Below are 24,956 nucleotides of genomic sequence, written 5' to 3' on the forward strand. Positions count from 1 at the left end.
ACCGCCCCCCTTTTATCTTGAGGCTGTGCCCCCTAGTCCTACTGTCTTTTTTGAGCGGGAAGAGTCTCTCCACCTCTATCTTTTATCTTTTGTGACAGATGGTATTAGGTGGAAATAAAAATATAACTTGTGTTTTCCACCCAGCATTTTATATATAGTTTGATCTAGGTTATCCCATAATTGTTTTTCTCTCATCATTGATTATAATTCTAGTGTTTTTGGAAAAACAAGGATTCAACTTGGGAATGCGTAAGAAATAGGCTGAAGCATTAGAAGCAGCATGTACTTGTTTGGGACTTATATCTATACGCTGAGGGCTGCACTCCAAGGATTGGCATTGAGACACCACCTCCTTCTGATTTGCATTACTAACTGGCCAATTTTGCAAATAACCCCAAACTCTGGAAACAATAGAATCTGAGGCGGTCGCATGAGAACCACGAAATTGGTTCTACAAAATATGTAAATAGATTAGCATTTTAACTGTTGGTGCAAATTTTCAACACATAATAAGAGTAGATAACTGACCCATGATTGTTGCCTGAAAAATTAAGAAACTGAGATGTAAATTCAAAGGTTTTTAAGTGGTTCGCGTGCCTATCAATTCAGAAGTTAATCCTTTAAATCCAGATATTCTGGTAAGCTTGCTCTGTATCCCCTTTCAATATATACTTAATGTGTTTTAGTGCCCCAAACTAAATGCAGAACTCTGGGCATCTTTTTCCCACCCCCAACTAATTAATTACCCAGTCATGTCACATTGTTACATCCATTTTCACCTGCTTTCATTTTTGCTAATAATCCCTCGTGCCATTGAGCATTGGAGTACTTTTGGAAAGCACTATAAAGTATAGTAAAGCAAATTTGTTGAAGAGTGAGGTAATGCAGATTTTCTATAGAGACATAACACAGATGAGCTAACCTCTTTCTGTTTTATTTCTGATGCAAAATAACCAGGAAGATGCTGCTCAAAGTTGATTTAATTCTCTGTAAGGGGAAGTAATTTATAAATATAAAATTATTTTATCCACACAGCCAACATCTTAGGGCACTGAAAATTTCATTGCATACTTTAAAACTATAATTTGTTTTTGCCTATTGTCATAAAATGATACAACATTGCTAATGCTGTGTGCAACTGTCAACCTTGAGGACAAATTATTAACTCTCTGATTTCTATATTGACTATGAATTACTAAATTGGACATTACTTTTTTTTATTTTCCATCCCCCATCCACTATGCAATCCCTTACTTTCCTAAATAAATCTGTACAGCACAATGAAAGCATATAGTAATATGTTGTTCCATTGTAGTTTATAACTGTTCCAAGGTTTGCAATTCAACAAGAGTGGCATCACAACATATGTGTAATTATTTTTCTTTAAACTAAAATCTCACTCTTTTGGTGCATGATTTTATAAATCAGCGTATTTGTAATTTTAGGTTGATCTTGATCCAAACTCAGGAATATTTATCACCATGAATCCAGCTGGAAAAGGTTATGGAGGACGACAAAAACTCCCCGATAATCTGAAACAACTTTTTCGACCTGTTGCCATGTCTCGACCAGATAATGAACTTATTGCTGAAGTGATTCTTTACGCAGAAGGATTTAAAGATGGCAACATATTGGGCAGGAAATTAGTGGCCCTCTTTAATCTGTCCAAGTATGTATTAAAGTATTGCCATTTTCTTTTTAAGTGAAATGAAGGTTGTTGTCAAAACTTGAACCAAAAGTCGAACTATATCCATCTAGTCGGACTATTGTTGACATAACAGCAGAGTAGGATAGCAAAATGATCAGTTCAATACATAATTTGGTATACTTTGCGTAATTGTACACTAAGTTTGTGTTGTATATGAAGTTTACTGAAGATCATTATTGATGTATCATAAGACAACACATAAGTGACCTTATATTCACCTAAGCATTTTTTTTCATGCAGTGTTAAAAATTTTGGGTTGCACATATTATAAATCTGCACATAATAAATTGCATTATTGTAAGGCACTATGGAAGAGTAAGCAGAACAGGCAGAGTGAAAAATTAAACATTAGGAACAGTGTCCATAAGCTTGGTCAGAAAGTTTAATTTTAAAAAGATAAAAGGGGTTTAGGAGAGATTCCACAATGTATAGCTAAGTTGTTGATGATGATGTGAAGGAAAAACAATTAGAAGAAGCTGGAATCAGAGAAGGTTGAGGTTGCTATACAGAAGGAGTTTGTAGAGCTAGAGTATGTTATAGAGAAGTAGAATTGAAGCTATTGAGGAGTTAAGATTATTAAGATCTATTAAGATTAAATTTATAATTTCAGGCAATGGGAAACCAGGAACCAATCTAGGTTGGGTGAGAACCGGTGTGATGAACAAGCAGCGTCCTGGCCTGGTACGGGATACGTGTGCAGAATTGTGAATGAGTTCAAGATTATGGATGGTAGGAGATGACAAAGATGAGGCAAAGAGGTTGAGGGTGGATTTTTGAGGTTGGTCATTGATGCTTTGAAAGCTTGGAGGATTAACATTTGACAGAGAAAAGCATTAATGGAATCTGTTGAAATAGGCATCAGGAAGGGCAATCGTGGATGAGAAATTAAATAGGAATTTGATTAAGGGAATAGAAAGTAAGTTGTATCATTAAGATAAATGTGGAGATTGTGGAAGCAGGTGATGGAGAAGAAGCAAGGCAGAGGTGATGATTCAGGGATAGGTTAGGAGCGGACTGGCTTATTGGGAAAGGAGTAAGAAGAGAGCTGCTGAATGGTGGCCTTCTCATTGAAAGTAAAGAAATCTGTTAGCTATTTGTATTTATTCAAGGTAAAGAGGAGGGATATAGGGAAAGTCCTCAATGAAGAGTTTTTTTATTGATTCGTGGGACATGGGCATTGCTACCTGGACAGTATTTATTGCCCATCCCTAGTTGCCTGAGGGCAATTGAGAGTCACCATATCGCTGTGGCTCTGGGGTCATATATCGGCCAGATCAGGTAAGGATGGTAGATTCCCTTCCCTAAAGGACATTAGTGAACCAGATTAGTTTTACTGACAATCGACAATGATTTGATGGTCTCAGTTGAGGAACTGTTCCTTTAAATTTGAAATTTCACATGTTACTTCACTCTTTTATGAAGGTGAGAGATAAAAACCAGAGAATTATAGACTAATTACCTTAACATCAGTTGTTAGGAAATTGCTAGAATTAATGAAAGAGTGACCAAGTACTTTCAAGAGACAAGCTATAGTACAAAGAGATAATGAACACATGCTGATATTGGCAGGTTGCGATTACTGGTATCACAGAGCTCTTTCTAATTAACCATATCTTTGCACACGCCTTTCCCTTTTGCGGAATAGTGGGGAAGTTGTGAAAGGATCCCTGAACTGTTCATCAGCCTGTTGAACGTGTTATGAATGCTTCTTCCATGGTCAACAAGTCCTGACTTTGGACTTGAACCTGGAGTTGATGGTTTTGGTTCAGAGGTAGAGACATTTACAACTGTGCCACAAGGCTTTCCTGGCTCTGTGCTAGAGCCTGAACTATTCATTATATCTGAATGATTTGGATGACAGAATAGAGAGAAACATGTCCAAGTTAGCCAATTTAAGAGCAGGATTTTCAGGGAGTTGGAGAGACTCAGCACAGAGTATGGGTGCCGGCTCGTATGGTTCAAGTCCATGAGCTGTACTTCTGAATTGGTTATTTCTGCTGCATGGATAGGCATCTCCTAGCCCTTCCAATACTTTGTATTATAAAATTGCAGCACTTATGATGAGACAAGGGATGGAATCTTGGGGTCTTGCTGGTGGCAAGCTTTAACATGAGTAGGGCATGTAATTAGGCAGGATGGTGGTGTACAGAAATCCCACTACCTTCCTACCTCTGCCAGAATTGAGTTCTGGGCAGGAAAGTCCATGGGTAACCTTCTCACCCCAATGCCTATTGAGGCCCTCGTGGCCAATTAGTGACCACTTAAGTGCCTCATCTTGCCAATGCTCGCGTTAACCCAGTTGCTGACAGGCCAGTTGACATGTGATGTGCATAGCAGATAAAACTGTGTGCCCTGCTTGTTACCTCTAGAGATGGTGGAGGGGGTTCCAAATACATTCAGTATCTCACAAAGGGAATTGATATTGGTTCGGGGGAGGGAAGTGGTTATCACTGAAAGCCCTCAATACCTCTCTCTGCCCACCCTGGCCTGATTGTTCTATGATTCTGGAAGTAGATGATTTTTTCTGTTGCAGCCACCACCTGCCTTGTGGCGCTGCAGAGCACCAGAGCTGCTGGCCTCTGGTGAGACTGTCTCCTCTGGAGTCTGATTCCCAATTCCTGATTGGTTTGTGGTTCAGTGGATCTTCCTGAAAATTGCCACACCCACTGAAAATTACCATCTTCCCAGTTAAAGTAAAGTTTATTTATGAGTCACAAGTAAGGCTTACATTAACACAGCGATGAAGTTACTGTGAAATTCCCCAAGTGTCCACAGTTTGGTACCTGCTCGGGTCAATGCATCTAACCAGTACTCTTTCAGATTGTGTGAGGAAATCGGAGCATCCGGAGGAAACACACGCAAAACGTGGGTAGAAAGTGCAGCGACCAGACAGACAGTGATCCAAGCCGGGAATCGATCCGTGGTCCCTGGCATTGTGAAGCAGCAGTGTTAACCACTGTGCCACCATGTTAGTGGTCAAGATTCTGAAAAGCTCTACAAGTTCCACCCAAGGCCTCATTACTGAATTGGTCTGTGGAACTGAATGCCTCAAAATAAATGACTAAAAGCCCCCAAATATAATGCCATGATAAATAGTCTATTCTCCTAAATTCAATTCTTTATTTAAATTTTGTTTATGATGAAATTTCAGAGAGCTTCTGACGCCACAGCAGCACTATGACTGGGGTTTGAGAGCACTGAAGACAGTCCTCAAAGGTTGTGGGAATCTGCTTCAACAACTAAAGAAAAGCAAAAGAAAAAGTAAGTACTCAGTAGTTTTCAACAAAGCTACCTAGCATCTGTGTAAGTGCAGGAAAATGTATTATGATTGACAGCTAGATTTTCATGTATTGTGTTTGAAGAAAAGTGATCAATAAAAATGTGCAAATGCTAGAGCTGCAAAATTGATGGTAATACGTAGCAAGTTCTTTAGTATTTGTATGTACACAAGTTCTGTTGGCACGATTCATACAAACACGACTTAAGGTACTTAAAGTTTATTTATTAGTCACAAGTAAGGCTTACATTAACACTGCAATGAAGTTACTGTGAAATTCCTCTAATCGCCACAGTTCGGTGTCTGTTTGGGTCAATGTACCTAACCTAATGAGAAATAGGAGCCAGAGTAAATCATATGGCCCCTTGAGCCTATTCTGCTGAGCTTCTGCCTGAATTCCAGCTTCTTGCTGCTCTCCATGTTAATTGTATATTAATTATATTTAATTGAAGGAATGGGGATTCACTTGTTCTGCAAATAGAAACAAACTGAAAATGTGTTTGTTGAGTTAGGAGATGCCTGCTTATAATCTGTACCACTATAAATAAATGCAAATAATTGTTTGTATAGGTAGTCTTTTTACTTTTGTCCTTCACCACTTGACTTTCTGGAATATACCATCCCAAATATCTTGATTCCCTCTCCATCTATACAGCCAAGCATATACTCAGTGATGAAGCATACATAACCCTCTAGGGTAGAGAATTCTAAAGATTCACATCCTTCTGAATGGAGAGTGTCTTCCTCAACTCAGTGCTAAAACATCAACTCCTTATCCTGAGGCCAAGTCCCTTCGTTTCAGATTTCCTGACTAGGGGAATACCTCAATGTCTACCCAATCAAATCTTGGGGAGGAAGACCCCGTTGGATCAGCTGTCTGCTGCCTTGAAAATATTACTGGGGAAACAGTAATTACTCTCAGAGTTTGTGGAACACATGGGGCATTCCATGGTGCCACAAAGAATAGAGGATTGAATGATTGCCAGATTTCAAAAGTGTGATGCCCAGATGTCAGTACAATGGCGGGGTGGGGGGGGGGGGGGGGGGGGGGGGGCGCGGATTAAGATTGGTGAATTTGGATGAAAAATATGCAGCATATCTGGCTATAACAGCAGAAACAAAATTGGAACAGTAGTAATAAGCAAATTAATCCCAGGAATCCTGGGATTAATAAGAACTTCAGGTGAAACTTGAAGTATCATTATGCAGTGAACTATCCAAAGTAGAGAAGCAGGTTCCTTAAAACATCACATGACAGAATTTGGAGGAAGGAGATAATAATGAATCTCAACAAATTATACTGGTTACAAAGTGTTTTATTTCTGTGAAGAATGTGTTAGCCACTGACTCATTTAACTATGCAATACTATATAATCCCTCACTTTGACAGTTTGTGGAACAGTTTCATTAAAATGCTATCTATATTTAATAATTAGCAAGGACTGACAAAATGTTTTGTTTAATTCGTGGGATGAAGGCATTGCTGGCTGGACCAGCATGAATAGCTCATCCCTATTGCGCTTCAGAAGGTGGTGCTGAGCTGTCTTCTACACCCACAATGCTGTTACAGAGGATATAAATGACATTGAAGGAACCGTGATATGTTTCCAAGGCAGATAGTGAGTGACTTGGAGGGGAACCTCCAAGTGGTGATTACCCTTCGAGATGATAGTGGTCATTGGTTTGGAAGCTGTTGCTGAAGGAAACTTGGTGAGCTCTTGCAGTGCATCTTGTCGAAGGGGCACATGGCTGCCACTGTTCGTCAGTTATGGACGGAGTGAAGGGGTAGCAATCAAATGGGCTGCATTGCCCTGGATGGTGTTGAGCTTCTTGATTGTTGGTGGAACTGCACTTATCCAGGCAAGCGGAGAGTATTCCATTACAGTCCTGATTTGTCCCTTGTGGGTGATGAACAGGAGGTGCGTTACTTGCCACAAGATTCCTAGCCTTTGGACAATATAAAAGCGTGAATTGTTTTAGATTTGGTGACAGCAATACATTAGAGTCATTGAAGAGAATTGTAATGCCATGTGAAATAAATGAAGTATTATAAAATCATAGAATTCCTACAGTACAGAAGGAGGCCATTTAGCCCATCAACCACAATTGCACCCAACCCCTATCCCTGTAGTCCCAGATATTTACCCTGCTAGTCTCCTGACATTAAGTGGCAATCTAGCATAGCCAATCCAATAACCCACATGTTTTTGGACTGTGGGAGGAAACCAGAGCACCTGGAGGAAACCCACACAGACATGGGAAGAACGTGCAAACTCCATGTAGACAGTGAGCTGAACTAGGAATCGAAGCCAGGTCCCAGGCGCTGTGAGGCAGCAATGCTAACCACTGTGCCATTGTGCTACACTGATGTAGTCTCCAGTGAAATCCTATGCTACTAAGTAAACCTTCAATGAAAAATGAAACTTGACATAGGTTAATTATTTTTGGAAAGTAATTTGCTTGCACTTTACCCAGATTGCCAAGGTGATGCAAAGTGATATGACATTGGATGCCTTTGGTGTCACCAACACACCGAGGAAGGCTGTGTATAAACTCCAGCTGTATTTGCTCTATATATCTTGGCATTGCTCCAACACACGTTCAGAGATCTTGACACAGGAGTACACATTCACTTCAGGACTGACGGCAACCTCTTCAACTTAAAAACGCTCAAGGCTTGCACAAATGTTATTAAACAGCCACTGGCAAGTTCTGTTTGCATACAACAGTGCTTTTATAGCATATACTCTGGAGGATGTTCAGCTGTTTATTGTTTGTTTTTCCCTAGCCCCAGAACACTTTTGACAATAGGGTGGGATTTTATGTTCTCGCTCATCCTGAAACTGTAAAATTCTACCCGACGCCAACAGACCTTTCCATGGGGGGACCTTTCCACTAGGGGTCATGGCCTCAAAATAAGGGGGAGCAGATTTAGGACTGAGTTGAGGAGGAATTTCTTCACCCAAAGAGTTGTGAATCTGGAATTCCCTGGCCAGTGAAGCAGTTGAGCGTACCTCATTGGATGTTTTTAAGGCAAGGATAATTAAATTTTTGAACAGTAAAGGAATTAAGGGTAATGATGAGCAGGCAGGTTAAGTGGTGCTAAGGCCACAAAAAGATCAGCCATCACAGGGTACTTGGAAGTGCATGATAAAGTAGGCCAGATGGCCTACTCCTGCTCCTAGTTCTTATATCCTTATGGTCTGTCTCTCACCCACCACGATTCCCATGGCAGGTAGGACGGTAAAATTCTGGCCTAGGTCTGAGGAAGACAGAGGCCTTGTATCAACCTGTCCCTGGTCAGGTACTCCAAGATCCCAGAGTCACTATTAAAAACACACCTCCATTCAGTAGACAGACTTTGCAATCTTGGGCATTTGGCAGGCTTGCTCACAGACTTTGGAAAGAGCATTTTGTCTCAGAACAGATATCAATGTCCACCAGATGGTGGTTCTTATGTCGCTTCTTTATGCCTGTGAGATTTGGGCAACCTACCACATAAAGAAAAGCATCACCTCTATCTGTGATCCATTTGCTGCATCAAGTGGCAGGACCAAATCCTGAAAAAGGGCTGCATACCCAGCATTGAGAGCATGAGAGATAAGTTTCTCTGGGTCAATCATGTGGTTTGCATGGAGGATTCTCAAACTTAGATATAAAAATAATCTTAAAGCCACCCTTGGGACTTGCAGGCTGGATCACAATACACGGGGGAAAAACAACCTTCCACAGACCTGAATGGAGAAGTCTATGTTGTTACAAAGATATGTTATACAAAATATATTAATTTTTAACATAATGGCTGGACATATTTTATATTGTCATCAGCTGGACATATATATATAAAATTTTTCAAATAAAACATTTCTCCTAATCAAAGGGCACTGACCTACAGCAGCTAGTATATTGCACTTGTAAAGGACACAAACATCTTTATGGAGACATAGAGTCTATGGAGCTCTGAGACAGTGACTAAGATAGGCTCAGATTGTCATGTGACCCAGCCCTTGGGTGTAAACTAAAATGGGTTTAAACTAACAGTCACAGAGACTACCATTGGGGTAACACCTTACCCCCCTCCCCTTTTCTGAAACCATTCTTATCAAAGCTGAACTGTTTGTGATTTGAAAACCCACCAGAAGACTTCATTGCTGCCAACTGAGAAGCCTCAAAGGAGAATTCCAAATCAACACATTGTCTCTAAGAGAAATGAGAATCAACCAGCCATGACTGCTCCAGTGAGAAACCCAAGCACCAACAGCTACTGTGAAACATGACCCTCCAGCTGTAAAAAAGCATCTGGACAATCCATGAATCTTTTTTTTCCTGGGCCAAGTTTTAAAACCTGATACTGTGTAAAGTTTTATTTGTTTTTTTGCATGCTTGATGTGTTGTTCTTGTATTGGTAGGTAGTTGGACATGTTTGTTCATTTTAACCCTTAGTTAATTTATGCATTTTTACCTGAGTGAGTTTTAGCAATAAAACTAACTCCTTATTTGTTAACTGAAGAAACATGGCTAGCTTATTTCTCACACCGAGCTACACAGAATTACGTATATATATATAGTATATATTGAATTGGTAAAATCACTTTTTTAAATTCAGACTCTATTATAACCAATGCAGGAGTGGAACAAAGTGGGGATTTACTTCACCCCTCCTTACTTGGTCAGAACACTATCATCAGCGATTTCAACATTTGAGGAGAACAAAGTCAATTCTTCAGGACAGGCGAGCATGATGCAAAGCCAATGCCTCCATCTATCCCTCCAATACTGACGTTATATGCAGTCTTTGCAATCAGTTATGCAAATCAAGACTTACTGTAATGTTACACATGAAATAATATAATCTGTAAACCATTTTTCTAACTTGCTGAGCACTCATCCATTTGTGGAGGACCCACTAAAGACAATTTTATCCTCTTAATGTCAGATATTACTCATCAGAGTATTAAACAAAAAATAAGGCATCAAGTGATAAAAATCAGAGAAAAAAAGCCAATGCTCTTAAAATTACACAGACAATTTGTTCATCCTATTTATCAAAATTTACAAAACCTGCTGAAAGGTACAATCTGATCAATGAAAACTGTATGAGACTAAAATGTGATTAGTGAGAAATGTGAAAACTGTAATATCAATTGTCCTATTGTAAGTCTTTCATTGGTATGTAACTTTAACAAGGTAGTTGCCTTGGATTCAAAGGTATGTTACATAAGAACATAAGAACATAAGAAATAGGAGCAGAAGTAGGCCATCTAGCCCTTCGAGCCTGCCCCGCCATTCAATAAGATCATGGCTGATCTGTCGCTGCTCAGTTCCACTTTCCCGCTTTCTCCCCATAACCCTTAATCCCCTCTCTTATCAAAAACCCATCAACCCGCGTCTTAAAAATATTTAGCGAGGCAGCCTCCACCACTTCAACGGGCAGAGAATTCCAGAGATTCACCACCCTTTGAGTGAAGAAGTTCCTCCTCAACTCCGTTCTAAACTGCCCCCCTTTTATCTTGAGGCTGTGCCCCCTAGTCCTACTGTCTTTTTTGAGCGGGAAGAGTCTTTCCACCTCTATCCTATCCATCCCATTCATCATCTTATACGTTACGAGGACAGAAATATTTTCATTTTACTTTTTTGTAGACAAGGTGACCAGATTTATTCTTTCTACAATATTAGTCAATGACAAGAGTTATTATAGAATATGGAGGGTACCAGAGGACTGGAAATTAGCTAATGTAACACTGCTGTTTAAGAAGAGGGGGGGAGCAGAGGGGAAATTATAGGCTGATTTGGCCTGACTTTGGTCATTGGCAAGATTTTAGAATCCATTATTAAAGATGAGATCACAGGGTACTTGGAAGTGCATGATAAAGTAGGACCGAGTCAGCATGGCTTTGTCAAGGGGAGGTCATGTCTGACAAATCCGTTGGAGTTCGCTGAGGAGGTAAAAAGGAAGTTAGATAAAGGAGAACCAGTGGACGTGATTTATTTAGATTTCCTGAAGGCCTTTGACAAAATGCTACATAGGAGACTGTTAAATAAGTTAAGAGCTCATGGTGTTACGGATAAGATCCTGGCATGGATAGAGGATTGGCTGACTGGCAGAAGTCAGAGAGTGGGGATAAAGGGGTCTTTTTCAGGATGGAAGCTGGTGACCAGTGGTGTGTCTCAGGGATCAGTGCTGGGACTACAACTTTTCACAATATACATTAACGATTTGGAGGAAGGAACTAAAGGCACTGTTGCTGAGTTTGCAGATGATACAAAGATATCTTGAGGGACAGGTAGTATTGAGGAAGCGGGCGGCTGTGGAAGGACTTGGACAGATTAGGAGGATGGACAGAGAAATGACAGATGGAATACAGTGTGGAAAAGTGTGAGTTATGTGCTTTGGAAGAAGGAATGGAGGCATAGATTATTTTCTGAATGGGATAATGATTAGGAAATCAGAAACACAAAGGGACTTGGGAGTCCTTGTTCAGGATTCTGTTAAGGTTAACGTGCAGGTTCACTCGGCAATTAGGAATACAAATGCAATGTTAGCATTCATGCCGAGAGGGATATACTTCTGAGGCTGTATAAAGCTCTAGTCAGGTCCCATTTGAAGTATTATGAGCTGCTTTGGGCCCTGTATCTAAGGAAGGATGTGCTGGCATTGGAAAGGGTCCAGAGGAGGTTCACAAGAATGATCCCTGGAATGAGGACCTTGTTGTATGAGGAATGGTTGAGGACTCTGGGTTTATACTCATTGGAGTTTAGAAGGATGAGGGGGGACCCTATTGAAACTTACAGGATACTGCGAGGCCTGGATAGAGTGGACGTGGAGAGGACGTTTCTACAAGTGGGAATAACTGGAACCAGAGGGCACAACATCAGGCTAAAGGGGGTGATCCTTTAAAACAGAGATGAGGAGGAATTTCTTCAGCCAGAGAGTAGTGAATCTGTGGAACTCTTTGCCACAGAAGGTTGTGGAGGCCAGGTCATTGAGTGTCTTTAAGACAGAGATAGATAGATTCTTGATTAATAAGGGAACAGGGGTTATGGAGAAAAGACAGGAGAATGGGGATGGGAGAAGAATCAGCCGTGATTGAATGGAGGAGCAGACTTAGTGTGTTGAGTGGTCTAATTCTGATCCTATGTCTTATGTTCTTATGGACAAATGGATAGGGATTGGACTTGGGGCATCAGCGAAGTTTGTAACTGATAATGGAGGGATATTTGCAATGATGAGTTCAGAGACATGTGAAAACATGAACACAATGGTCATGAATGCCACAGCAGAAAGTTTCTTTCAGCGGTGATTTATGTGAAAGGAATCATCTCGTGACTGATGAAATGCTGCATAAAATTTAAATTATTAACAAGCTTGCAAGTTGGCAACTGTCTTCTGCAGGATAATTTATGCAAAAAAAATCACTCCAGGTGGTTGGTGCTTGTAGTCCCTATTAATTAGTCTATGGGTGAAATTGCAAGCTGCTCCGTTCACAGTACAATTCTTCCCTTGCTTCAGAAGATATTAGAATTAGTTCTATTTTTTCTGCACATTGGAGTGCTTGTCATGCAGGTTATCAAAGAATGGTGGTATGAAAATATCAGGGAAATACATTAAATTCAAATTTTTTGCTGGTCATATGTTCTTAAAAAATATTGGGAAATACAGCCTGCTTAAAGGAAGGGACAGTTTGGCCGTGTGAATAGAATTAGTACTTTCAAAATTTTGATTCTTGATTTGATTTATTATTATCACATGTATTAACATACAGTGAAAAGTCTTGTTTCTCACATGCTGTACAGACAAAGCATACCATTCATAGAGAAGGAAAGGAGAGAGCCCAGAATGTAGTGTTACAGTCATAGCTAGGATGAAGAGAAAGATCAACTTAATGCAAGATAAATCCATTCAAAAGTTTGACAGCAACAGGGAAGAAGCTGTTCTTAAGTTGGTTGGTACGTGACCTCAACTTCTGTATCTTTTTTCCCGATGGAAGAAGGTGGAAGACAGAATGTCCGGGGTATGTGGGGTCCTTAATTATGCTGGCTGCTTTGCCGAGGCAGCAGCAAGTGTAGACAGAGTCAGTGGTTGGGAGGGTGGTTGGCGTGTTGGATTGGGCTACATTACAACCTTTTGGAGTTCCTTGCAATCTTAGGCAGAGCAAGAACCATACCAAGCTGTGATACAACCAGAAAGAATGCTTTCTATGGTGCTTCTATGGAAGTTAGTGAGAGTTGTAGCTGACATGTCAAATTTTTTCAGTCTTCTGAGAGAGTAGAGATGTTCATGAGCATTCTTAACTATAGTGTCATAATGGGGAGGGATCAGGACAGGATGTTGATGAACCTAACAACGTTGCAAACAGATATTTACCTAAGGCAAGCTGGTAACAATATGTGTCAATATATTGAAGGAGGAAGTGTTGGGTGTCCTATATTGCATTAAGATAGACAAGAGCCCTGGGCCAAATGGGATCTATCCCAGGTTTTTGTGGGAGGCAAGGGGAGAAATAGCTGGGGCATTAACAGATATCTTCACATCCTCTTTGACCACAGGCGAGATTCCTGAGAAGAGCCAAATTAGTTTCTTTGTTTAAGAAAAGAAGCAGGATAATCCAGTAAATTATAGGCCGGTGATGGGGAAGTTTTTGGAGAAGATACTGAGGGACAGGATATATGCACATTTGGAAGAAAATGGGCTAGTTAGTGATAGGCAGCATGGTTTTGCAAGGAGAAGGTCATGCCTCATCAACTTGATTTTTTTTGAGGAGACGACAAAGATAATTGATGTGGGAAGGGCTATGGATGTGGTTTATATGAACTTTAATAAAGCATTTGACAAGGTTCCACATGGCAGACTGGTACAAAAACTGGAATCACATGAGATTTGGGGTGGGCTAGCTAGATGGATACAGAAGTGCCTTGGTCGTAGAAGACAGAGCGTGGCAATGGAAGGGTGTTTTTCAGAATGGAGATCTGTAGCAAATGGTGTTCCGCAAGAGATCAGTGATTGTATCACTGTTGTTTGTAATATATAAATGATCTGGAGAAAAATGTGGGGTGTCTGATTAGTAAGTTTGCAGATGACACAAAGATTGGTGGAGTTGCTGATAGTTCCAGGGATTGTCAGATGATACAGCAGGATATAAGATAGATTGGAGACTTGGGCACAAAAATGACAGATGAAATTTTATCTGGACAAATGCAAGGTGATGTATTTTGGATCAAATTTAGGTGTCAATTATACTGTAAATGGCAGAATCCTTGGGAACACTAACATACAATAGGTGAGCAGGTCCACAGATCCCAAAAGTGACAACGCAGGTGGCCAAGGTGATTAGGAAGATATGGCATACTTACCTTCAATAGCCGGGGCATTGAGTACAAGAGGTGGGAAATCATGTTGTAGCAATATAAAAACTTGGTTAGGTCGCATTGGGAGGTTCACCAGGGTATTGCCTGGTCTTGAGGGTATTGACTATAAGGAGAGATTGAATAAACTAGGATTGTCTGGAAAGACGGACACTGAGGGAAGACCTGATGGCCTGGATGGATAATCAGAGGCTTTTCCTAGGGTGGGAAATGTCAATTACAAGGGGACGCAGTTTCATGGTGAGGCGGGGATGTTTAAGGGAGATGGGTGCCTGGAACGTACTGCCAGAGGAGGTGGTGGAAGCAGGCACATCAGCAACATTTAAGGGGCATCTGGATGAGTAGGGAGGGCTCAGAGGGATACTGAGAGGGCAGAATAGGGAGGGCTCAGAGGGATACTGAGAGGGCAGAATAGGGAGGGCTCAGAGGGATACTGAGAGGGCAGAATAGGGAGGGATCAGAGGGATACTGAGAGGGCAGAAGTTTTTTTTAGTTAAGAATCAGCACAGGCTTGGAGGGCTGTAGGGCCTGTTGCTGTGCCAAATTTTTCCTTATTCTTTGTTCAATGGGGAATAAATCATAAAGGGCGGGATTTTACAGCCTCACTCATCCCAAAACCGTAAAATTCTGCCCAAGGTCAATGGAAATATCCCTGTTCTGCCCCTCAACCGCTCCGATTCCCATGGTGGATGGAGCTGTAAAATTCTGACTCTTGGGTCTAAATAAGGTGTCAGAGTTTCAATGGGGCAGAGCAGGTGTGAACTTTGCATTTACATTTTAAAAAGTGGACTCACACAAAATGAAGGTAATTAAGTTTAACTTCTGAAGAGGTTAGTTCAAATAAGGGAAAATCAATTGGGAAAAACTATAGCCAAAGGGTCACACAGCATAGAAAAAGCTCTTTGGCCCATAATATCTGCGCCAGCCATCAAGCAACTATCTATTCTAATCCCATTTGCTAGCACTTTGTCCATCGCCTTGTATGCTATGGCATTGCAAGTGCTCATCTAAACACTTCTTAAATGTTGTGAGGGTTCCCACTTCTACTACTCTTTAAGACGATGAGTTCCAGATTTGAACCATTCTGTGGATGAAAATTTGCTTCCTCAAATCCCCTCTAAATCTCCTGCCCATTATCTTAAATCTGTGCCCCTGGTTATACTTCCCTCTGCTGAGGAGAAAGGCTTCTTCGTATTTATTCTATGTTCCAGCCTTTTGGCTAAGATCAAGTATCAGATCAAGCCCAAGATGGGATGCAATGCCTCATGTTGTCAGCTTGGATGTTGTATGTCTCCTTTTTATGGGGATCTTGAATGGAATTCAATTGGACTTTGAATTTGGTTTTTGGAGAAGCAAGGAATAGATTTTGGTTTGCCTGGACCATTCCGAGCATTGGCTTTTTAACTTTAAGAATGGAGTAAAAAAATTAAAAAGCAAAATCAGGTCACCCCTCATCTTTCTCTGCTCCAAGGAGAACAACCCCGGCCGATCCAGCCCCTCTTCCTAGCTAAAATGCTCCAACCCAGGCAATAATCTGGTGAATCTTCTCTGCCCTTTTTTTAGTGTAATCACATCCTTCTTATGGTGTGGTGACCAGAACTACGCACAGTGCTCTCACTGTGGTCATTTCATAATAACCACCATTTATGCTGTTCCTTGGCTAATAAAGGCCAACTATCTCATATACCTTTCTAATCACATTATGCACCTGTCCTTCTGCCTTCAGGGATCTATAGACATGCACCCTAAGGTCCTTCCGGCCCTCTTTACTTCCATGCTTTGTACCATTATTGTGTGTTCCCTTGTCTTGTTAGTCCTTCCAAAATGCATCACTTCACACTTTTCAGGGTTAAATTCCATTTGCAACTGTTCTGCTAAGTGATCAGGCCATTTATATCACCATGTGATCTAAGGCTTTCCCCCTTGCTATTTTCTACATCAATTTTTGTGCTGCCTAAGAACTTACTGATCTTACTGATCATACCCCCCACATTTCTGTTCAGATCACTGATGTACGATGTGTCAGAAGCATTCAAGCAATGCAAGATTGAATGTTTAAGACCTGTTTAAAGCTGTTTAAGACCTTAGAGAACAGTAGGAATAGCTGTTTTAACCCCTAGTCTGTGAAGAAAGCTTGCCTTGAAAATCTAATTGTTTTGTTCTGCCTCAAAAACAACCCCAAAGTGATATAACTACCTAGTGTAGTAACTGTTACTGTGAGATGCTCAGGAAGTTTGAGGAGAATTAGCTCTGAAGGTAGTAAAATGAGTTGAGAGTGACAGTCCTTGACATCAAGGCTGCATTTAACCAAGTGTGGCATCAAGGAGCCTGAGCAAAACTGGAATCAGTGGGTATCAGGAGAAAGATTTCTGTTTTTTGGGGCCATATCTGGTACAGGGGAAGGTGGTTGTGGTTGTGGAGGATTAGTTACTCAGCTACAGGACATTTCTGCAGGTGTCCCTCAGGACAGTGCCCTTGGTCCAACCATCTTCAGCTGCTTCATCAATGACCTTCCCACTATCATAAGGTCAGAAGTGGGGATGTTCGCCGATGATTGTATAATGTTCAGCACTATTTGCGACTTGTCAGATACTGAAATAGTCCATGTTCAAATGCAATAAAGTCTGGGCAATATCCAGACTTGGGCTGACAAGTGACAAATAACGTTCATGCTACACAAATGCCAGGCAATGACTGTCACCAATAAGAGACACTCTAACCACTGTCCCTTGACATTCAATAGCGTTACCATCACTGAATCCCCCACTGTCTACATCCTTGGCATTACCATTGACCAGAAACTCAACTGGACTCGCCATATAAACACAATGGCTACAAGAGCATTTCAGGGGCTAGGAATACTATGGCGAGAGGCTCATCTTCTGACTCCTCAAAGTCTGTCCATCATCTACAAGGCACACGTCAGGAGTGTGATGGAATACTCCCCACTTGCCTGGATAGGTGCAGCTCCAACAACATTCAAGAAGCTTGACACCATCCATGACAAAGCAGCCCATTTGATTGGCACCATATCCATTCCCTTCAGCACCGACGCTCAGTAGCAGCAGTAGTTTCTATCTCCAAGATGCACTGCAGAAATTCACCAGAGATCCTTAGGCAGCACCTTCCAAACTCATGACCACTTCCATCTAGGACAAGGGCAACAGATACATGGGTACACCACCACCTTTCCCTTTCAAGCCACTCACCATCCTGACTTGGAAATATATCACCGTTCTTTCACTGTCACTGGGTCAAAATCCTGGAATTCTCTCCCTAATGGCATGTGGATGGCAGTGGTTCAAAAAGGCAGCTCAGCATCACCTCAAGGACAACTAGGGATGGGCAATAAATGCTGGCTAGCCAGCGATGTCCATTTCCCACAAATGTATTTTAAAAAAACAGGTGTTTGGAACTGGGTAAAATTAATGATACTGTGTATGACCATTGTTTTAATTTAGTGTACTTTCGGTTGACTTTATTGATGTTTATTTTATTATTTAATCATTTATTTTATTTAAAATCATCACAAAATGTCTGGAGCATCATTCTCTGGTTTTCAAATCTTTCCTCACATTCTAACAAATTGCAACATACAGTTCAGGGCAGTTGTTTCAACTTTCTATTCTGGGATTTGGAATAACTCGGTGTTTACTGTCAGCTGTGTTCCCAACTTGTTAGGCAGCGTTTCATCAAGGCTGAGGTCTCAGAAAATTCTGAGTTTTAGACATTGTACAAAACCATCTGGGGCAGAATTTAATTTGTGAGATTTGACGTATTATAAAACAGGGAGTCATAGTGAATAGAATGGACCTGATAAGAATAAAGGTTGTAATAGTATGACAGTACTTACCAAATATGGAAATCAAACTGTTAACATTCATTCTTTATAATCAACTAGAATTGTTTATACAATTTTAAAGTTTACTTAATAGTCACAAGTAGGCTTACATTAACACTGCAATGAAGTTACTGTGAAAATCCCCTAGTTGCCACACTCCAACACTGTTTGGGTACACAGAGAGAGAATTTAGCCTGGCCAGTGCACCTAACCAGCACATCTTTTGGACTGAAGGAGGAAATAAGAGCATCCAGAGAAAACCCATGCAGAAATGGGGCGAACATGCAAACTTCACACAGACTGTCACTCAAGCTGGGATTCGAACCTGGGTCCCTGGCGCTGTGAGGCAGCAGTGCTAACCACTGTGCCACCATGCTGCCTAATTTTGGACCTTGAGTAGCTGATGGAAGTAGATAAGGCATCTTATACTTCAAGTGTTCAAGTTTTTTAAAATGGTCATGAGGCATACAATATGATCAATCAAGCATTGGGCAGAGCTAATGTGAATGATAATGAGATACAGTACAGAACTATCATATCGAAAGACCAATTTGTAATTTTTACTTTCTTTGAGTTCCTCCATGCTAAATTTCTGTGTGCTAAAGGTAACAGGAAAGTTGCCATAGTCCCAGATGGCCATAGGCTGCTCTCCCCTTTGAGAGGAAGAGCTGACTTGTGGTGATTTAACTTGATCACCACACCTCAGGCCTTCATGAATAATCTCAGCTAGTATAGGAATTGACTATTACAATGAAGTATCTCTGAATGTTAGCTCTTTTGGTTTTTTGTACAGTGATACATGAAAATCCTTTAATCTACCTACATGTGCGCTCTTGAATGTTTAAGTACAAAATTCTCTTTTCAGTGCCTGTCTTCAATAATGCTATAATTCTGAATTATATATAGTAGGATTCTTGAGATGTTTCTTTTAGTATTAGTTTCCTCCTGTGAATGCAGTTTTAACAGGGAAAGGTGTTTTTTTTTTAGCAGTTCATGTACTTAGTCCTAGAACCTTACAAAGCAGCGCCTTTGTAAAAATGCACTGTTGCAATATGTACAATGTATTTTTCCTTTTTTTTGTTTTACAGTTGATGAGAGTCACATTGTTGTTCAGGCTCTGCGTCTTAACACTATGTCAAAACTGACATTTGCTGACTGTACAAGATTTGATGCTTTGGTGAAAGATATTTTCCCTGGTGTTAACTTTAAAGATGTTGAATATGTGGACCTGGCTGCTGCTCTCCATGAGGCATTTGAGGAAGCAAACTTAGAAATCATACCCAACCAGGTAAACATGAGGACCGATAAAAAGACTGAAACAGTTATTCATGATTATTTGGACATGCTGACTCAAATTATTTTGTTATAATTGTTATAGTAGAATATAAATTCATGTGCAAAGTTATGGAATACATTGAGCAGAATTGCATAGAAAATGACAGTGGTTTTGCATCATGAGTATATGTGATCCAATCTATTAACAGGATTACCTTGTATTACAATCCTAATGCATTTTATTCATGGCAGTATTTTGCTTAATACATAATTTAGGTAACTTTTTATTTGCCTTTGAATTATACATTTGTTATACTTTTTTAAAATTCTCAAAGCTGCTTGCTTAATTTATTGCTGATTAATTTATTAGGCAGAAAAACAGTTGTTGCTTTAAAGTGTATGATTTTATGTTCATATTTCAACAGAATGATATCAGTATCACTGTCGAATATATTAATGCCAAGCAGTCTTTTCTCTGTGCTGACCTTGCAAAACTGTTGTCTGTCTATGATATTCATTGTTTTGTAGAGAAGTCTGTAATCTGAACTCAGAAATGACATCCTCTGCCTTCTTTCCCATGACAACATGAAACGCATTAACATTTACCCTGACTGTATAGTTAATGATCACAAATTCATTTCAGCACAACTGTTTTTGACCCAATACCAACAACACCTTTCTGGGACTTTGGGAGACTTTGAGTATACTTGTGGTCAACTTAGAGACTGCTGCTGTTGTCTCCCAGTATCAGTATCTTGCACCTTCTTCTCAGTAAAACAGTCAATAAAATGACAAAACTGATGATACTCTCTAATATCTTGCAGTGTTTAAAAGCCGTTGATAATCTCATCACTTGGTCATTAAGTGAAAATATGTTTTCTTTGTACAAATTTGGATAACTGCTGCAATTTTTCTAGATAAAGAAAGCCTTGGAACTTTTTGAACAACTGCGCCAGAGAATGGGAGTGGTTATTGTGGGTCCAAGTGGTGCAGGAAAGTCAATACTATGGCGAATGTTAAGAACAGCTCTTGGTAAAATAAACAAAATGGTGAAGCAGTACACAATGAATCCCAAAGCCATGCCACGCCAGCAGCTCCTGGGTCACATTGACATGGATACCCGTGAATGGTTTGATGGCGTGTTAACTAATAGTGCTCGTCAGGTTGTTCGAGAGCCACAGGGTAAGAAGCCATGATTCAACTAATGCATAACTATTAACTGGCTGAGGGAAGAAGTAATGCTTCCAAATTTAAACTAAAGCCAGAGTAACCTATTAAGCCCACATAAAAATATAAAACACGATCAACAGTTAGTGTTGAATGATACTCTGCAATATAAGTTAAAATCAGAATGGAAATGTTTTTGGTTATTATATTTTTAAATAAAATTTTAATATCGCAAAAACTATAGCTTGTGAATGACTATTACATATTAAAGGGAGGTTGGGATTTGTGGGAATGATTTGTCCCTAGAGTTCAGTTTGCAAGCAATCAGATTTCTGTAAAAAAAAAAGATTCTTTCAAAATAACGTTTTTTTTCATTGACCTATGCCCAAATCGGGTGTCGGTAAAGTCGTGACCTGCTCGGATTCGGGTGCAGATCGCGTTACAGGCCCAACGCCCAAATTTACCGTGATTTCATGCCCGAAAACAGGCGCAAGTTTTTGGTAAAATCGGGCCCTTTGTGTCTCAGTGCCAATTTTTTAGTTCTATTTTTACTAGATTTAAAGATGCTACATAAATGCATATTGCTTTTGGTGTCAACATATGTTTCCTTTTTCCTCTTCTGCTCTTTAAATCATTGTTGCAGTTGGGAACATTTCATTATGTTAAAGGTATTACTTAAGTACAGGTTGTTGTTGTTTTGGTCAAGTGTCTTTTATAATGTTGGTCCCCAAATTTAACAACAAAGTTGACTGTTCATAAACACAAAAAAACCTTATTATCTTTGTTGCAAACCTCTGTAAATATCTTTCATTAATAAATATCCCTGCCCCTCACCACAAAATTCAATTTCAAATATGATCATAATGTGTGCAAACCAAGAAGGCTTTAAGTTTGATCCATTATATGTGCAAGATCGATTGCAACTGTACAGTAGTAGGATCATACGATTGTCTTGGTACCTTTGGGCTGGGAAAAGGTAGTTGGGATACTTGCTCCTGATTGTGTGGATCATATGAGAATAATATTGAGTTCTACAGTGAAATTTGCTACAGTGCAGGAGCTGGCTGACATTCAATGACCAGAGCTAGACAAGAAAAATGCTCACTTGTGCAACATACTTAATAATATTGCCCATGAATCCATCTATTGCCTGCAGAAGAGGAGAAAGGAAACACATGCTGACACCAAAAGCAACGTGCATTTATATAGCATCTTTAATCTAGTAAAAATAGAAATAAAACATTGGCACTGAGACACAAAGGGCCTGATTTTACCAAAAATTTGCGCCTGTTTTCGGGTGTGAAATCGTGGTAAATTCAGGCGTTGGGCCTGTAACGCGATCTGCACCTGAATCCGAGCAGATCATGACTTTATCGACACCTGATTTGGGCGCAGGTCCGGTCTGCAGCCGAATCAGGTGGCCCGATGATTTAAATGCAATAAAAATCTGAAGCCGATTTTTCTGCAGGGGAAACTCTGAAGCCCATCCTCCTTGACCATCCTTCGCAGACCCCCCTGCTAACCACCCTGGCAGATCCCACTTCCCCCCCCCCCAAAATATGATCGGACCCCTTGTGGGAGGCAGGCTCCCCCCGCCTCGGTAGAGCACATCCCCAACCTACTCCGATCACTGCTGCTGCTCTCCTTCCACCATCCTTCTGATCTACAGTCCTTCGAGAGCCTGCAGCACGTTCCTGGCCTTCCGCTGGCGTCTGCCGGAGGAGGAGGGGGTAGGGGTGGGGTGGGGGGGCTCAGATGGCTTTCTGGTTGGGGGGGTGGTGGAGGATGCAGGGGAGGACGGACTTGGGAGAATCTCGCGAACAGAAAATAATATAGATCTTCTTTGTGCTGCCTAATTATCTATGGGAAAGTTACTTAAATTACACTGTCCTAATGAGCAATTAGTGACCTGTTTGTCCCTGTAGCCTCTTGGGCAATGATAGGTGTGCTAATCTGCCTCTGGAGCAGCCTTGGATCCTTTCTTTCATCTTGTTTTCATCTGAACATTGCACAGAATTAGAGGAATTCCTTTTGGAAGATAATGTCAAAATTATAATCGCAGGAACTAAAAACCCGACAGTCAAAAATTTGGGAAAATATTCCAAAATATGATGAAAGAAAGGATCCAAGGCCGCTCCAGAGGCAGATTAACTGCACCCAACATTGCCCATGCAAATCACATTCATAAGTAGGGGCACACCTGCCATGGAATGTGAGAGAAGAGTTGCCAATTCAAACTTCTTTCCATTATGGTTGATTTCCCAGATTTAGTAATCTCCTTGAATCTTATTTCCAACCAAATTCAACCATGGGAACAAATCTTCCAAGTTCACCACATGACTGAACAATTGAGCACCTGGCGCATGGCTACAGGGACATACAGGTCACTAATTGCTCTCTAGGACACTGTAGTTTAAATGCCTTTCCCATAGATAATTAGGCAGCACAAAGAAGATGCTACATTATTTTCTGTTTGCGAGATTCTCCCAAGTCCATCTGCTCCCCCCCCGCCCCCGCCAACCGGAGATCCATCTGAGCCTGACCCCTCCTCCGGCAGACGCCAGCGGAAGGCCAGGAAGATGCTGCAGGCTCTTGAAGGACTGCAGATCGGAAGGATGGTGGAGGGGGAGCAGCAATTGAGGTAGGTTAGAGGTCTGCTCTGCTGAGGGGGGCCTGCCTCCCGGGGGGGTCTGATTTCGGGGGGCGGGTCTGCCGGAGGGTCCTGCATCCCAAGGGGGGGTCCGGTCACAGCTCATTCCCCCCCCCCCCCCCCCCCCCCCCCCCCGCTGTTTTTCTCTTTCGTGCCCGGGCGTGCTGTTTCAGATTTTTTTTTCTAACTGCGCATGCGTAGTTCAGAGCTCCGATTATTCTGGCAGCAGTAAGCCCTGCCAACGGCGCGGATCGGATCGGAGCCGGCAAGAAGCATATGGGCGCGCTGGAACGAGGATTCTGGGATTGGATCCATATTACGCCCAGATCCGGCCCTTAGGCTCCAATTGGTAAAATCGGGCCCAATGAGATATCAAGACAAGTGACCAAATTTTGGAAAAAGAGCGTAGTTTAAGAAGCAATCTAAAGGTAAACAGAGAGAGTTAGGGAGGGAATTCCAGGGGCTGGACAGCTGAAGGCATGGTTGGCAGCATTAGAATAAATGAAAGTTGGAGAGCTACCCAATCTTACTAACTCTTCATTATATGCTCTTGAAAATCAAACCCATTCTTGAAGGTTATATTTATTCTGTGGTCCTTTTCAGAAGTCCATTCCTGGATTATCTGCGATGGGGACATTGATCCTGAGTGGATTGAATCCTTAAACTCAGTATTAGATGATAATCGGCTACTCACCATGCCAAGCGGAGAAAGGATCCAATTTGGACCAAATGTTAATTTTGTATTTGAAACTCATGATCTCAGCTGTGCATCTCCTGCTACAATATCCAGGATGGGAATGATCTTCCTGAGGTGAGTGTGCTTATATTTCAGTTAATTCTGTGATATTGAATATAAGATGTTGCAAATGCTTTCACCTGCATCCAGATAAAATTACCAACAATATTTCTGGAATATTGTGTGCATTAAAGTCGTTTCAGTTGATATCTCTACAACAGGCAATTCAAAGGTGAGAAAACAACTTGTATTTACATGACATATTTTATGACTTCAGGATAGTCCAAACTCACAACAGCTAATGAAGTACTTTTGAATCCTTGTCACTGTGATAATATAGAATTGCTACAGTCACAGTGCAAGATATCAGTAACAACAATAAGATTACCTGTGTTAGTGATGTTTATTTATTTTTATTTTACTTATTTATTAGTGCTACAAGTAGGCTTATATTAATAATGCAATGATGTTACTGTGAAAATCCTCTAGTCACCACATTCCATCACCTGTTTGGGTCCACTGAGGGAGAATCTAGCTTGATCAATATACCCAACCAGTCTTTTGGACTGTGGGAGGAAACCGGAGCACCTAGAGGAAACCCATGCAGACACAGGGAGAACATGCAGACTCTGCACAAACAGTGACCCAAGCTGGGAATCGAACTCGGATCCCTGGCACAATGAGGGCAGCAATGCTAACCACTGTGCCACTGTGCTGCGGTTGAGAAATAAAATTTGGCCAGGACACCAGGGAGGATTCTCTGAGCTCTTCTTCTAATAATGTCATGGGATCTTGCACACCTACCTGAGAAGGCAGACAGGGACTGTGACATTACATTTTCAATCAGAATTGCTGCTGTCCCACATATGCATAAAACCTGGTATGACTGGTAAGGCAATGGCGTTGTGGAATAGGAGAATAGGGAAGGCAATGGCCTAG

General features: G+C 41.0%; 1 protein-coding gene across 2 annotated transcripts in view; it reads left to right on the plus strand.

Annotated features, from left to right (window-relative positions):
- dync2h1 (dynein cytoplasmic 2 heavy chain 1) overlaps positions 1-24,956 on the plus strand; it is a 546,351-nt gene that overhangs the window by 118,006 nt on the left and 403,389 nt on the right. For both annotated transcript variants that reach the window (XM_080197215.1, XM_080197216.1), the window contains exons 36-40: positions 1,446-1,669; positions 4,860-4,969; positions 19,278-19,477; positions 20,382-20,646; positions 23,885-24,092. In XM_080197215.1, coding sequence (XP_080053341.1) covers positions 1,446-1,669; positions 4,860-4,969; positions 19,278-19,477; positions 20,382-20,646; positions 23,885-24,092 — 1,007 coding nt within the window. The remainder of the gene's footprint in view (positions 1-1,445; positions 1,670-4,859; positions 4,970-19,277; positions 19,478-20,381; positions 20,647-23,884; positions 24,093-24,956) is intronic.

The sequence above is a fragment of the Carcharhinus amblyrhynchos genome, chromosome 10 (assembly GCF_965287045.1).
Source record: "Carcharhinus amblyrhynchos chromosome 10, sCarAmb.v2.hapA, whole genome shotgun sequence".
NCBI lineage: Eukaryota > Metazoa > Chordata > Chondrichthyes > Carcharhiniformes > Carcharhinidae > Carcharhinus > Carcharhinus amblyrhynchos.